The 16,858-nt window shown below is 40.5% G+C and overlaps 1 protein-coding gene across 2 annotated transcripts in view; it reads right to left on the reverse strand.

The window, feature by feature from the left end:
* Nucleotides 1–1,263: 1,263 nt before the first annotated feature.
* Nucleotides 1,264–16,858, reverse strand: part of ccdc186 (coiled-coil domain-containing protein 186) — a 28,019-nt gene continuing 12,424 nt past the window's right edge. The window contains exons 9-16 of one of the 2 annotated variants that reach the window (XM_031751919.2): nt 16,538–16,624; nt 16,311–16,453; nt 15,122–15,377; nt 14,515–14,704; nt 12,788–12,868; nt 12,292–12,520; nt 6,778–6,997; nt 1,264–4,158 (exon numbers count right to left, since the gene is read on the reverse strand). In XM_031751919.2, coding sequence (XP_031607779.1) covers nt 4,075–4,158; nt 6,778–6,997; nt 12,292–12,520; nt 12,788–12,868; nt 14,515–14,704; nt 15,122–15,377; nt 16,311–16,453; nt 16,538–16,624 — 1,290 coding nt within the window. In that variant the 3' untranslated portion in view covers nt 1,264–4,074. Of the gene's footprint in view, nt 4,159–6,777; nt 6,998–12,291; nt 12,521–12,769; nt 12,869–14,514; nt 14,705–15,121; nt 15,378–16,310; nt 16,454–16,537; nt 16,625–16,858 lie in introns of both variants that reach the window. The other variant, XM_031751918.2, reaches the window with a different exon arrangement.

A 16,858-nucleotide genomic window follows, 5' to 3' on the forward strand; every position in this document is an offset into this window, starting at 1 on the left:
TACTGATATGATAGCATCAAACAGTTGCTGTCTATCCGTGATGCAAAGCTCCCGTTCCACAACATCCCAAACTGGCTCTGTTGGATTGAGATCTGGTGGCTGTGGAGTTCATTTGAACTCACCGCCATGTTCAAGAAAACAGTATGAGATGATCTGAACTGGGAGCAGCCATCGAAGATCAGAACGCTTTAGTAATCAAAGGATGGACGTGGCTAACAACATTCCTGAGGCTGTGGCATTTAAGCAATGCGCAATTGCCCAAGTGTCCCAAATATATCCCCCACACTGTAACACCACCACCAATCAATGATCCATGCTAGCACGTTGTTTGCACCAAATTCTGACCCGACCATCCAAATGTAAAAGTAGAAATGGAGACTTGTCAGACCAGGAAACGTTTTTTCTGTTTTCTGTTATCCAATTTTAGTGGCCCTGGAAACTGTAGCCTCAGTTTCCTGTTCGTAGCTGACAGGAGTGGCACTTGGTTGTAATGAGTGGTCATTGCCTTCCTATCAGTTCAGAGCAGCCTCTGACCTCTGGCATCAACAAGGCATTTTCACCCAGAGAACTGCCGCTCACTGGATATTTTCTCTTTTTCTGATCATTCTCTGTAAACTGTAGAGATGATTGTGTGGGAAAATCCCAGCAGAGAAGCAGTTCCTGAAATACACAGAAAAGCCACATTCAAAATCACTTAAATCACCTTTCTGATGCCCAGTTAGAACTGCAGTGGGTCATCTTGACCATGTCTAATTGTGTAAATACATTGCCATGTGATTGGCTGATTAGATATTTACATTAACAAGTGGTAGAACAGGTGTACCTAACAAAGTTCTGTTGACATTTAGTCCACATATTTAAAAAGGAGTGAAAGGGGGAAAAAAAACTATTTGCTTTCTGGAAATTAGCCAAAATGTATGGACTTATATTTATATTTAAATGGACATGCTTCAGCTTGGTGCTCCTCTCAGGTCCAGTGAGGAGAATGTCTGTGAAGCAGCACTTTGGACTTTAAATCCTCTGAATGGAAGATTGCTTTGATGGACAGCGGCACAGCGACGTGCATGACCTCAAGTACCGCTGACACCGCTGCTTTTGAAGTGGGACCTAAAGCTGACAAAAGTCACTGAGAGGGAGGTCATCTCGGTGCAAAAATCGCTTTGTCACCTGAATTAGGCTCAATTCCACCACGCCCGATAAACCAGGACAACAGATGTTAGTCTCAACAGGAAGGAGGAAAAGCACAAAGCAAGACTGCTGCAGGACATTCAAGATGAACTTAAGACTCATCTCCTTTTATTCCCTGAAAACATAGTATGTACATCATCCACAATCATCATTTTTTTTTTTAAAACATCTCATCAGAATTTTACACAATGGCATATCTACAAATGTATAATATAATCACAGTTTGAATATTCCACAAAACAGATCAAAGGGAATCATTGCACAGCAGGAAAACAAATAATGGCAACTTCTCTCATTTTCTTTTACAGATCGGCACTCGCACATACTGAACACCATGTTTTCATATTCATGAAGGGAAACGTGAGGTTTGTTTTAGTAATCCACACAATGCTGCAGCATGGCTTCATTTCAAGGCTGTGGAATTGTGTTGGATCAGCGGGAACGCCGCCTCTCTCGGGTTGACGCGCTATGACCAAAAATCAGACGACGCGTATTAGCATGCCTCGGAGGATTTACTTGGACAATCCCATGCGACTGTACTGCATAGGCTGTATTATACTTCCGTGCCAAAAGCAAACTGCCAAAATACAAGAACGTTAATCACCTATTCAATAGCAAGCACCTACTTTTTGATTAAAGATGCATGAAAATGAAACTCTGGCATAATTTGCAAAAATGCAACTTCACTGAAAATCAGCTAAAAAAAAAGGCTAATAACTCCCAGAATGAAGACACAAACTCCAGGTTTGCTACCTGCACGCTTGCATACTGAGCTCACGTTGCAATGAAGTCAGTTCGGATGAAATAAAATAGTCAACACACCGAAACCTCTGCGCAGAAACAGAGGGGCTTTAAAGACTCCGCACCCTCAATCCTGGAAACTTTCATCTTTATTCACGTAGTGGTCCATTTTAACATCGCCTCAGGGTGAATTGGGGGGGGATTGGCGTGACCCATAAAAGCCCGTTTCAGACTGTGGAAAAAAAAAAATTAAAAAAAGAAATGGAAGCTTATCTTTTGTGACAGCTTCTACAAACAGATCAAACCAACTGAAAAGAGACTGGCATTGTTGAATTGAGTTGCTCTCTTCCCTTCATCCCAAAGTGTTTGCGAATGTGTATCTCTCTTACTTAAATAGCTGTCAGCGAGAGACAAAAGCATTATTGTGTGTAGCTCGGGGATGCTGAGCTGCAGGTCTGTGTGTGTATGTGTGTGCGGGTCTTCGTTTGGCTGACAGACTCTGCTCTAAATGCAAATCGCACGTTCCCTCTCGGTGGAACAAACTCCATGGTCATTCCGGTTAAAGCCTATAAGCCCCGACAGCTGAAGCATGTACACAAGGTGTAAACACAACAAGGCTCGAGAGGTTAACAAAAAGGCACACATGCAGCCATGCACACACCATTTTAAATATCCACACACACACCGGGACAGGTGCTTGTTGCACAGACATGAGCGATAAACAGACCACATGGAGACAGACAGTCACGTTCAGAAACACAAAAAAAAAAAGAGAAGAAAAGAAAAACAAAAAGGATCAGCATTGCACTTTGTCCCTGGATATATTTCTTTTGGCTTTCCTGAGCTATAGCTACTGATCTCCTGTTCTCCCTTTGACTCATCTACACTTGATTTACTTCAATGGACTCAGTGACGCCACAAAAAAAAAAAAAAAAAAAAAAGAATAAAAAAAAAAGAGGAGTGTGACAAGAATACCTAAACATTTCAGTCTTTGTTTCTCCCCCCAACCTCCTACCAAATCATATTATACACACTGTGCTAAAAAAGTTTCCAAACACTGTGAGCATCTGCCAAAAAAATGAAGAATGCTAATGACGCCGGAAAGCTGAGACATACACATCGAGTCGGAATTAGACGGGCTACTGCCAACTGATGCTAATGAACTGCCTACATTCTGAGTTTAAACACTAAGGCTAAGGACTAAAATGTTTGAGGTATTCATTCATTTAAACTGAGAGCAAAAAACACGAACTCCATAGGAAAGTGAGTGATAAAAATAACAGATATGAAATCATGTGTACTAAAATAAAACTCAATTTTAACCCAGCCTAAAAGAAAATAGGTGAAAAAAAAGAAGAAGAAATCAAACTCCACATGGTGTTATACGTTGTGGACTGCTTCTAGGAGTTGCTGATGGCTGCCAGGAGGAAACTGAAGCAGTCTGCTTCCTTTTAAGTCTAGCACCGGTGTTGCACAGATGGGCGGGTCTTGCTGATGTGAAGAACCTTGGTTCACAAGCTTGCACGCGAGGTCCCTCACCAGCCACGGCTGATCTGTTTTTTTCAGGTTTGCCTTTAAATATGGAGTGGCGTGCTGTCAAGCTGAGGAAGCAGTCTTTCAAAAAATAATAATAATAACGATAATACATTTGGCTTGGAGACAGAGAGAACATGCTGGCCATGAGATCATCTCAGTGTATTTACTGTATGATGGATGGAGATCTGTGGAGCCTAATGCGTCAGAATGTCAGGATCTTTCCTTCTTGGGTTTTTTTTTTTAGCTACACTTCAGGTAGAATTTTCTATACATTCAGAATGAAGTCAATTATTTTACAAGGCAACTAAAAGTTTCAAGCTAGAAGCGACTGGCGTTAGAGTCTTCTTAGTGTGGCTCGGGGGGAGGGGTCCAGAGGTGAGCCAGAGGAAGATTCGTTGTGTCAGAGGCAAAAAAAAGAGTAAGTTTTACAATATGGATGGAGTAGAGATAATTCAAGTAGGTTTAGATAACTTGTTTTTCCCCAAATGGACAGAAAGAGTTTTTAGGGCTCCTTCACGAAACAGGCTGCTGGCACTTAGACATTCAACTCATTCTTCATGCGTGTAAAAAAACAAACAGAGTAGTTCTCGGGCCTGTGAGGCGGACGTGTCACTTCCTCCTCACGCCGTCCTCGGGATCCCTCTGCTGCTTTATGAGCTTTTCGATCTCAGCCCCGAGAGTCTGCAGGTTCTCCTGAGAAACGGAACAAAAGGGAAGATGAAACATTAAAGCGGCGGCACAGGAGGGACCGGTGCGCTAGTTATAACTCTATTGTTAAAGACCGACCCCTGTCTTGTCCATTTTGCTGATGTTTTCTGAAAATAGCAGGGCACTTAGTCACACCGTCTGCAGAAACCAATTGCCGCCATCAAATCTCATCAATATGAAGGACAATCATCAGCGGCTTAAAAATCAGAAAAGCCTGGATCATCCATCACGGTAAAAGTGAAGCCTTGATACGGCTTTGTCTGAATATTTTACTGTCATTTTAACGTTGAGTGTTTTTACATCATTCCTTCCTGCACACTGCCAATCATCTTCCATCTGCAGAGAGAAGTCTGAAAGCCAGAAATTACTCCCACATTTTATTGCAATTTATTGTCTTGTTCAAGTTTTTTCTTTTTTAATGAAGGGAGTCTCTAATATGTAAAAAAAACAAACAAACAAAAAAAACAATAAGAAGCTGATTGGCTGCATCATTTGGAAATATTTATGAAAGCTTGTTCCCACATAAACATCAAAGTGGCTGCAACAATACATGATGAAAGAGTGGTGACACTTTGCTTGGATTTATGTGGGCGTGTTGGAAACTAAGAAATATTTTGTTTTGCTGTTTTTGTTGTGCAATCCACCAGATTTATTTTTTTGTAATTTTATTTATCAATTTATTTATTTTTTCTGGCCCACCATGTTTGACACTGATTCTAGACACATTTGACATTTTCTATGTAGACATTTGCTTGCATTGCACTACATAAAGTATGCATTGCACACCGACTGCAGAAACAGACACAGCGGTAAATTGCCTGTAATTGTCTTGTTTTTATCCACAGCGAGGAGCATTTAAATAAATGACCTCTGTTAAAACTCACTGCAAGCCCGGCGCTACACTAACTGACGGCAGCTACCTACTGAACGGCTCTGGAGGATTCAGAAGCTACAGAGAGAGATTTCCCTCAGGAGCCGGTGGAGAGCAAAACAGAGCGAAATGGAGAAACGCCACACGATCACAGGCTAATGTTGTTTTGGGTTGTGACTGCTGGTTACATCCACAAAATCAAATTGAGGCTGTAAGCTTTATGTTCAGCTGATGTACAGCGACGAAATGTGAATAAATATGAGCAAATCAACATAGATACACAACAAGGTCAACACGCAGCACTCTGATAAATGCATCCACACTCCAGCTGGGTGGTTAATGCCAGTCTTAACAAGGTTAATCTGAAAAAAAAATGCCCCCAAAAAAACGTCTGATCATGTCCACTAAGGGGACATAAATAAATACTTTCCACATCCAGCCTCTACATGATGTCATATCCCCTCTCAAGTTTCAAGACTGAGAAGGAATATTGATCGATACGACATTAAGTCAGAAACTACTAATTGCATTAAAAGACCAAAACGTTCAGCACACTAAATGAGGATGGACACCATTAATTGAGGCTAAAATCAACTATGAATAAAGAATACATGTCTCAGTTACAGTAGGCCGCAGCGATAGCGTCAATAATGCAGGCTCTGATCTGAATTGGACTATGACTTTCAACATGTCGTCTCAAGTTATGTCAAGCTGACAAATTGCTCGTCGCAGGACTGTCAGCCTGTCAAATATCTCACAGAGACAATACGATGCATGCTGTGGCTGACTTTGAAGCTTCGAAGAGCGATCCAAATATCAGACAACGCCACTTAACGAAAGGGAAAAGGTGGTCTGACATTCACCCGCGCCCTTTATCACATTATTTTTAATGGTGGTTTCACAACATGCGGTTATTGACAATAACTGGCTGTGTGGCGCGGTTTGCTTCCTGCCATTAAACGGAATACAAAGGCAATGACGCAATTAAAAGATGCCATAAGAGATACACAAGAAAGTTGACTGAATTTAACGCAATTTTATCACAAAGTAATTTGTAGGATGTCGAGACGATAGAAGTTTAATAGCAAATATCTCAGTGTGAAACTTTCTGTGCTAGAGGCGCTAAAGCAGAGCGAGCCAGGGATGCTGCAGTCTCCAGGGCTTACAGAGGTGTGAGATTAATGTACGACAAGAACACAAACGCTAGAAAAACAAAAACATCTTCCAACCGTTAAAATAAACAAACAAAAACACGAACGCAGCAGCACAATACATCTTTACAAACACGAGCTTGATCTGTGCAAATGAAGAAGAAGGGGAAATGCTACGCTGGCAGCTGTATGAATTAGAAATGCTGATGTGAATAATTTTTCTGTGTTTTGTGATGCGTCAAACTGTGAATCCACCAGTTTGACATCAACTCACATTTTTATATTTAGATTTGTTGGATTAAAATGGTGATTGCAGCGCCCTCACGCTTTGATAATGAAGTCACATCAGGCTGCGTTGCTCCAAAGGTGAAGCGTGACGTTCGCACGGCTGATTAATTATCCGCTCGAATCACAAAATAATAATACTTTTTAAAAAAAAGCAACTTAAACTCCACTCTCAAAATAAGAGGCCGTAAAAAGAAACTGCTCCGGTCATCAATATCATCATTGCATTTAAATGAGTTGTTCTGCATTTCAAGAGGAACACTGTGGTGCGATGAAGCCTGCTGGGGTACGCCTTACCTTCAGCGTAATGTTCTTCAGCAGCGTGTCCTCCAACACGGCCTGCAGCTTCCTGTTAATCTCCAGCGACAGGTCCAGGGTCAGCCCGCTGTCTGCCGGGTGGGAGGTGTAAAGCGAAGCCATGATGCCTCCCCGCCGGCTGAGGTGGGCCTTGTTAATATCAGATGCCTCTGATGAGAGGGCCCCTGTCTCCTCTCTCAGCACATAGCTCTGGATAATTCTGCAGGGATGAAGAGGGAGGAGATGAGTCAAACCACATGCTTCAAAAAAAAAAAAAAAAGTAAAGGGAATAAAGTGAATGCATCGGCTGGAGACTGTTGAGTGAAGAAAATTGAGAAAGTGGGATTTCATAGTTAGGAGCTCTCCATGCTCCCACAGAGCAATAAACCATTTCCAGCAGCAAAAAAGAAAAAGAAAAAAAACCCCCAAAAAACAGCCGACATTACAAGAATACTAATCCCACTGGGATGGGCTGTTGCACTCATGTACGCGGGATACATTCAGTCATAGTTAGAGAGAATATTATTGTGCCTGTCAGAGAAGGAAAGGTAATGAAAACGCGGCGTAAGAACGGCCGACCAGGATTCAATTAATCAGCTGGCATGCCTGCGTGCGCGTATGAGAAAGTGAGATAAATCTTCATGTTCATTATACATTTTCATCACAGTAACAATATGGTGTCGAGGTTAAGCTATGTTTGTGTCACAGAGAGGGAAAGAAGAGAATTAATCAACTTAACGGCTCTAAACTTCCTGTTGTTCAATTTTCCCATCGCAGCCGAGTGAACACTGAGGAGCAAGTGTTTCCATTTAGAGGAGACCAGACCCATAGAGAGCCGCCACTGAATTTCAATTCATTACTGCCGCCTACATTCTTACTCCCCCCCCCCCGTCAATATGTGACCAAAGACAGAGAGTGAGAGAGAAAATAATGCAAAGTGCAAGCTCAAGTGAAAGATGTTGGTTAAGTAGGGTAGTGAGATTAAAATGTTAGCATTTTTTTAAAGTCTGTTGTCATATGAGGGAAGACATTTCAGTTAGACTTTAGACATCAAAGCTGAAACATGCGCAGGCCTTTTCCAATTGCATCCGTATCCTTTCATTTTCCAAACACTTAATAAAGGAGTGCAGATAGCTGAAGAGGGCTGCGCACTGTCCTAGAGAAAAGGTCAACAACGCAGTACTCTAATCGATATTTGTAACTCGCTGTCGATCCGACCATAAACCTAAAGTACTCAACTATCGACTAGCAATGTGTAGTTCAAATTCAGGGTGGCTAGCTATAAGATGAGCTCAGAGTAGGGGGCACTTAAAATAATAAAAGCTGAAAGACTCAAGATAAAGATTTTTAAAAAAGATTCATTAGATGGGAATACAGTGTTTAAAACGCTTCTATTTCTATATCAAACAACTACCACTACTGCCACACCAAGACTCATTAAGTATTTATGATAAATGCAAAGTAGGAATTAACACAGAACCATAAATGGAAATGAGTACAAAACATCATCCTGTGCTATGAGGAGCTTTATAGATCAGTTGTGTGCAAATGCACAATATTTCAGTCTGCAACAAGCTATGGATCCATTAGAGTCAATTACACTGACCTCCAGTGGTGTCCTTCAGTGTTAAACACCTAGATTTTTCTCGGGGTAGATATGCATGGGGGACTAAGTGATTCAAGAAAAGCCCACTGTTTAATTATTCCTGTTCGCTGAGGCATTTAAGTGAATGTGTTGGGAAAGAGGTGAAAAGGGTCGGAAACATGCCTGTGATATTTTCATTAATATAACATGCATTAACGGCCCACGTTAAAATAGGTGAATCGAGTTGCAGGTACCAATCAGCATGCAGCAGCCTACATTTGTAAAAATGCAAAAGCACCAGCAATTCAACCCGAACTGAAAAGATTCAATGTTTGCATAAACAGAAAAGAGGGATTGTTTTTAACATGCATTTTAAGCATCCAAACTCAGAGATGGGTCTTGCTCCTGTTCTTTTACAATGCATGTGTTTTTTATGCTAATATAAGTCTAACACATAAGGAAAGCTAATATCTACCTAAAACTATGCTATGGTGTATTGATTCTAATCTAGCAAAGCAAATAAGTACATGGGTGCAAAATTATATGAACAATAGCTCTGCAAGTATCATAAAAGAGCCACCACCAGAAAATATTCCCATCCACACTCACAGGAAAACACATGGGCTACCACAGACATAAAATGAAACTTACCTCTAGACTAGCCTTGCAAGGGTCCATATTAGGACCCCAGTTCCATCACGACAGTGTTTAGTAAAAACAAAAAAAGTGACAGAAATTAAAGATGTGGCTACATGATGTGCTCAATGGCATGCACAGGTCGGCAGGGGGAAGAGATCAGAAATTTAGAATGACAATGACTAATTATTTTGAATCTAAGACTCAAAGGGGATTTTTTTTCCTTCTAAAAAGGAGGGGCAGCGAGTCATGCATGCATAGAGTGAGGGTGGCAGAACAGCTCAATTAAGAAACCACAGTTCTTAAGATTACAAACTTTGGACTTCAAAGGTCGGAAGAAAGATAGAGGACAAAAAAAAAAGATTGTGGTCTGCATTCAGAACATGGAGGCTATAAGCAGGAAGTAATCAGCTTCATTTTGTACAACAACAAGTACACCTGTACACGCTCAGTAAATGCAAATGCATGTGATGAGATCTCAATAAACCATAACATAATCCTTCATCCAAAAAATATGAAGGGACACTGGCTTTCATCACGACAACAGCAAAAATACTTTAAGAAATGCCGACCCTGACTGGCAATGAGACAGAATTCCCTGAAGTGATGCATCCCATTATGCATACTTAACCCATTCACCAGTGTGGGCCCCCAATAGCCTGCAACAGAGCCTATATTCCTCTGATTTACAGTTACCATTGATCGCAGCCTTAGTGGAGTGAAAAGAGTGCTCTCCAGATAAATAGGTATCAACACCTCCTGAGCAGAAGGCCTCCGCCTGCTTTGTTCCCATCTGGTCTTCAACAGTATCATTTGAATTCAAGTCACATGAACAGCCATTTAGACCTAATGGCCATAATAACCAGGTGTGGCAGTTGAGGGAAAGACATCACTGCCCTTGAAGGATGTTGCTGCTAATTCTGCTCGTTTTAGCTCATTTACTTCCAATCACGTATACTGTACTCTATACACTGACCCGTCTTTGACTTCCTACACACATTACATCAACAAGCCACTCCGGGAACATAATGTAAAGCTGCGTGATGAGTGAAAATACATCTGCAAATCACCAGGTAGCAATAAAATTGCTAAGTGGGAGGGACCATTTCTGGTTTCGCAATTATTTTTTCTTTGCTCCTGCAAGACTCAGAGGAATATTGTAGCAATGCTACAGCTTTTTAACTGTAGCTGCAGGTTTCAGTCATTACAATATGGTTTCTGCAGAATCATGTTCTGTCTGTCTTGAGAAAAACAAAATACTACAATACCATTGGTCTACAGCTACCGTCGCTAAAGAAAATAGACCAATGGTACTGTAAGACTAAGCAATATGGACCAAATATGATCCTGCCTTAAAGCCATAAGAAGATTTCACATCTGAACTTTAGCCAATATCGAGAGAATGGGCAGCTTAAGACGATGCTCGGACCTGATTTTTCTGAGCAGAACAAAACAGAAGATCGACTGCATCACGTGAGTTCTCAAGGCTGGAAACACTCCATTTCTTTTAGGCGATGAGCTTCCTGGTTAGATAAGCTTAACACTTTACTGGACTTTGTGAAAACTCACTCAAGTCGGACCCCCACTACATATTCCTTCATGGGATAATTTTAAGAAAAGTTTAGGGCTCAAACTGTTCAAATGGGGCACTGTGTCTCTCTCTGTGTTGTAGGTGTATTTGTGAGCTAGTGGGGCCATATTTGCTTTAGACACAAGGACTGCACTGATGCAGCTTTAAAGAAAAAAAGGTTTTAGATTGCAACAATAAACTGTATCACTATCAAATATCTACTTTGAATAGATTTTAAATCTAAACATATTGTCCAGCCCTGACCAGTGGCACCCAAAAAGGCTCCTCCCAATTTCAAAGTCTACATACTTTAGAAAATGTCAGTAAAGTGAGCTTAAAGATGAAAAACACTGCTATGATTATGACAAGTGTCATGGATGTGGTATAGAAGATTAGCCTACTGACTTTCTTCCACCAACTCTCCCTTATCTAAAACCCTTTAAGCTTTAGCCGCCATGTATCCGTCTCTTTATTCATCACCTGCTTCGGCCTTACAGCTAGCTTGTCAGTGTTCACCGGGCTGTCCTGGAGGGATAGGGACAGAAAGGCAAAAAGGACAAATTTACATGCTCTGAGTAGTGTAACCCCCCCCCTACACCCGGCCCCGTGCTTAGCAGAGATTTTACACAGCTAAATTTAGCTTTGCAACCGTGGGATTCGTCCTCAATTTTAACTCTTAAATGTAGGTTGAGGCTAATGGATTCAATCCGAGTTTATAGCTGGGAAACAAATGAGGAGTGGGAAAGCAGAGATGATCCAAGTAGAATCAAGTAGGATGGCTGAAAAGAAAAAAACTGAAGCAGAACTTTAGCAAACTGTATAACTGAACTGTAAGACTTCAGTTATTTACCTTTCAGCTTTGAGACCTTCTGACTTTTTAAATATCCTATTTTTTTTAGCTTTATATCATATCAAAAACAAATATATAGATTTAGTAAACATATATTCATTGATCATTTTATCCTAGTATACCACTATAGCACACGATGGACTGCGAGGCCTAAAATATAGAGTACGTAACGATGTGATGAGATTAATATCGTCCAAATGTCCTTTACACTGGCTTTTTCATTGCAGGTGATGGAGATGAATATGGATGGAACATCGTTAAGCGGTCATACACATGCGGCTCCATGTATGGCTCAGACTATAAATAGGTTTGAGCGAAGTTTGTCATGAATGAGTCAGTGCCTTCATGGGTTAGGATCAAAAGATTAGAGGGTGAGACAAAGAAGGATGCAGAGCGCCGTAAACTGTCTGTATGGGGTCAAGGTCAGCTGAAGCATCCTTTCATCATTTGGAAAATCTGTGTCGAACCAAGTTATGAAACGAGATATGAAACGTTCAGCTGTCATATTGGTCAGGGTTGTTTCGATGTTTAAAAAGTGAATAAAAAGAACTGAATGTATCCGTAGCATCAATTACACATCCTACTTTAAGTTGTTAGTTTTCTTAAAAGGCAGAGGTTGTTTCTCAAACCTGTAATATTACTATATTACTTCTATCTTTTAAATAAAAGCCATAAAGCCTGAAACACTGTATCTAAGACTTTTATGCATTTGCACTGGGACTGCTCTCAATTTCAAACCTTTATCTGTAAGTACTGCTTGAGCACGCCACAATCAAACAGATTCCAAAACATTTGCTTTAATTGCAGTACAGATGCAAAAAGTTTTGTCATTTCCCGCTTTCTGCTTCCTCTATGTTGGTCCATCCCACTCACTTGGTCTTTTTGCGGATCTCTTCCACCAGTTGCTTGATATGGTCCTCCATGAATTCGATTTTCTCCTGCTTCCGAGCTAGAGCCTTTTGCAGACGGACAATACGCTCAACGAGCACAGCCTTGTCGACCTCTGGGAAACTGTCCACAACCACCACCGAAGGGCCCGACTGGCTCTCTGGTGACCGCTCTTCAACACCACTGCTGCCGCCATGACGTGCATTCAAAGAACCTGGAGTATCAAGGGGATAAAGACACAGATCACAAATTAACAATTATCGCTGATGTGGCTTTGCTCATGTAAGAATAAGCTGTGAAATATTGCTTTTCTGTATGCAGCATTGACTAGATACAATGTTTGGGTTTTTTTTAAGAAGAAGAAGAAGAAAAAGAAGAAGTAGTAGTAGTAGTAGTATCTATCCCATTGAAAGGCCCAATAGCAAAAAATAAAAAATTACAACTTTAGCTGTTAAATACTAACCAAATCTTGGAGTAGTACCTGAGGAACTTGAGCGACTGCCCATACTGCTGGCATCCCGTTCGCACCCTCCATTCTCAACTTGTTCCAGCCTCTTTCGGGCTTCAGAGAAAAAGAAAGATTTGTTAACTTTAAAAAAGTGACTCTAATACCAAGATTGTGACAGACACTTTGTGGAAATCAACATCACTGACAATTAAATATTATGAAAATAAGCATCAGAGCGAACTCTGAATATTCCTCTCTGAAGGAGTCAACCTGAATAAACATGACACAGGTTGCTCTTGAAGAACCCTGCACGCTCAGCAAACCTTCCAAGCTTGAACAAAGGCTTGAAATGACTATGCTGATTAAGTGTAACTGCTACACTGATGAAAAATTACTGTTTCTACCAAGAAAAATGTCCTCTCTAGCCTACAAGACAGCTGAAAGTGAAAGGATTGATCATAGAACATAAAAGTGCTGAACTTTCAGCTCTAAGGTTTTTCTTTGGTCCCAGAGAAAAGGCGAGGGAAGCTGGTTCACCCTGTTAAGTATAACCACAGCAGGGATCCACCTGTACACTCATCAATCACTTTGCAGATTCTCCTCGTTATGTGACTCTGTGATAGTGTTCCTCATTGTTTTCCTATTACACTATTTTTGGGATCATTGGCATGTTGATTTCCAGATGGTTTTGCATTGAGAATCTCTTGAAGGTTTTCTGTGTTCATTATTCCATCAGTTTTGACAAGATCTCCAACACCAGTATTCCCAAATCATGACAGAGCCTTCACTGTAGGCTGTAGACACTCATTGTCTCCTGAAGTCCTTCATACATAGATGACGATTTCAACCAATCATTGACCCATTGCCATGGATTTTAAGTCAGTTTTTGTGTAATTCGACCTTTTCTTCCAGTTTCCTTTCTTAAAAATTACTTCTTGACAGCCACCCTTCCACTGAGACCATTTCTGAGCAACAAACAGTAGATGGATCAGAAGACGGGCCAGATACATGTGTCAGGTTTTTGCTGGCTTTTTTTCCCCAATTCTTAAGGATATGACTTTCAAATAATGTTAATCTGATGGGGATAGTTTTTCAGGCCTGGCACTGCTTCTTTAATCCTCAAATTTTTTTAAGCACACACTGCACACCATGCTAAGATATGCCAATATTTCACCTAATAGCTCTTTGGGAATCTCCTTGCTGGTGTTATCTTTGGAACCAAAAAATAAAAACACGAGCAAAAAAAGAAGCAAATGTCCAAAAAGAACTATGAAAGACCTTCGGTAGGCCTGGAGAACTATTGCTTAAGACCACTTAAAAAAAATGACAAGAAGCTGGCTCCCTGGAAGCTAAATATAAAGAAAAATGAGGTGAATCAAGACTTTTCTGCAGTACTTTATATATGAATGACACAACGATTGAAGGGTTGATAATTCAATGAAATGATACAATTCTCTAATTTACAGTTATTCTGTTGTTTCATGACAGTTAGCAAAGGGTTTGTCACAGTGGGTGTCTGCACATATTTGATTTGGCAGATTGTTATAGCACATATCTCTTTGAGACCGGTCTTCTCCTTAAATGGAACTGGGGATTTTTAATTTGTTAGGCAAATGTGTAAACCACTAAACAACCGAGACACTGCCATTTTCCATGACAGATGTTTGAGAAATCATCTGCCTTTTCAAACCAACCTTTATTATTATTATAGAATTTCTATACAAAAACAATAGAGGCATAAATACATTAGGGTATCTGACCTTGTGTTAGTTGTTTTGTGAGGTCTTTGATATTAGCAGCTTGCTTCCTTTTCTGAGTCACCAGCTCATCCCTCAGCTCTTCTACTCTGGTTTTCAGTTGGGCCACCTCCGTCTGCAGTCCTGCCCGCTCCTCCTGCAGACTCTGCACCTCTTGCTGTCTCAGCGCCTCTTCCCGTTTCAGTTGCTGTGACTGCAGGATTAATGGTGTAAGAAAAAACAAAAAGAGTAATGATGTAATAACACCAATTATATAGTAGTAATATATTATGGAAATTGCTGCTTGCTTTAAAAACAAAATTAAAAAGATATTTTAAGACTTTCTCCTGAATTTCGAGCAGGAAAATGTCATTACTTATAACAACACAGTGATCCGCTGTGTGTTTTCTCAGCTCTGCTTCTACAAATGATTCAAACATTTGATTAGAAAATGTTTTTCAATCTTTGTTTAATCAAACCAGGAAACGTGAGCAGACACTGAAACCAAAAAACTTTGATAACATCTTCCAAAAAGAAGAAAAACAAAGACAAAAATGAGTTTAGTATCATTTTATCTTTCATGTCATCAACAAACGCATTGTATCAGATAGTGCATTCAGAGTACGCCAACCTTGTCTTCCAGCAGCCTGTTGGTCTCCTCCAGCTTTCCTTGAAGCTCGGTGAAGTTGTTAGTTAGCTGGTCCAGCTGAGATTGTAGTGCGTTGCTCTCTGACTGAAGCTGAGCGTTCTTGCTGCTCAACTTCTCAGTGAAGCCCAGTAACTCCGCTTCACGCTCTCTGCTGCCTTGTACATCACGGTGCAGGTCAGCCATTTGATTGGTCAGGCCATCCACTTCATCACGAAGCGACTTGATTTCCTGTTCATCGCTACATCCAGAAAACAATAAATAAATAATTAAATGGGCTTTAAATGGGCTCAATGACTAAAATAAATAAATAAATAAATAATGGCAAGCTAAATATTTGATTTAACTGTTCAATATAATTAAATGTACATGGAATGCATTGCTTATTTAGGTAACCCTTTTCTTTTGCATAAATATAAAAATGTTTCAGTTTTCACTACTGTGACTATCCCTTCTCTCTATTAAATCATCTTCACATGGCCATCACAGTCACACACCCACAGAGGGACCAGAGTCCCTTTCCTGCCCTCTATGGCTATATCTGTCTCTGCTCTATCTTTAAATGCTCTGATGAAGCAGTTGAGTGAGAAAAAAAGAAGAACAGGTATTACAAACTGTACATTTCTATAAAAAACTCTCATGTCAGCATGGTAATACAGGTGCAAAGCAAAACAAAAACAAAAACCTGGTCTGTCAAGTGCTGGACAAACAACGGCTGGATAACTCTATGACGAGAGCTAAATGGATCCAACGAAGACTAAACATCAACTAATGATACTCCTCTTTAGTACTGAAGTGACAGTAATGATTTTACCCATTAGAGTTTGTTTAATTAACTCTACGATGCACAGCCTATTTTTAACTACAGTCAGTCACTTTTAAATATATAAGCATTTCCTCCTAACCTGACTTGTAAAGTCTTGACCACCAAAGGCTGCTCATTTTTTAAACTTATATTAAACATGCTTGCTCATAGTGAAATAACAAATGTCACTTTTTGTGCATTAAGTACAGTTGGGCCCTTTACTTGATGGTGTGCTTCAATATTTGTTACTATGTAAATGTGCTATCTTTTATTTATTTCTGTCAGATGCCACATATGCAAAACTGCTCTGTTCAGTGTGCGGTGGTGTCCCATCACACTTCCTATATGAGAGAGAGTGTGTGGCTATACCGTTGATGCTGCTCCTGAAGTGCAGTCACCTCTTCGAGCTTTTCTCTCTGGCGGCCAATCTCTGCTTTTTGCCGGTTGATGATCTCCCTGTACTTGGTCAGCTCATCCTCCCACCGTGGACGCTCATCCTCCAGACACTTTAACTAAAGAATAACACAACTTTCTTGCACTGAAGACCTGGAGATATCCTGTGTGCCAATGTTCAAACACCTGTATGTCGGACAAACCTTTGTGCGTAGCGTATCAAGCTCATCCATGGCCTCTTTATAGCTCCTCTTCAGGTCTTCCAGCTCTTTGGCTTTCACCCGGTGTAGCTGCCAGATGCAGTAGATTGTCCATTAGATATGTTTTGCATTGCTTCTGTAAAAATAAGCTCTTAAAATAAGCTATCAAAAGAATACCCAACAAATTTCCCTCTCTTTTTGTTCAGTGTGGTCAGGTAAATCACACACACAAAAGTTGACTATGGAATTCCACAGGGTTCTGTCCTGGGACCAATACTTTTTAAAAGAAACAATTATAAAAACTTCTCTAAGGCAATATTATTC

Source organism: Oreochromis aureus, linkage group 8 (genome assembly GCF_013358895.1).
Source record: "Oreochromis aureus strain Israel breed Guangdong linkage group 8, ZZ_aureus, whole genome shotgun sequence".
Classification (NCBI taxonomy): domain Eukaryota; kingdom Metazoa; phylum Chordata; class Actinopteri; order Cichliformes; family Cichlidae; genus Oreochromis; species Oreochromis aureus.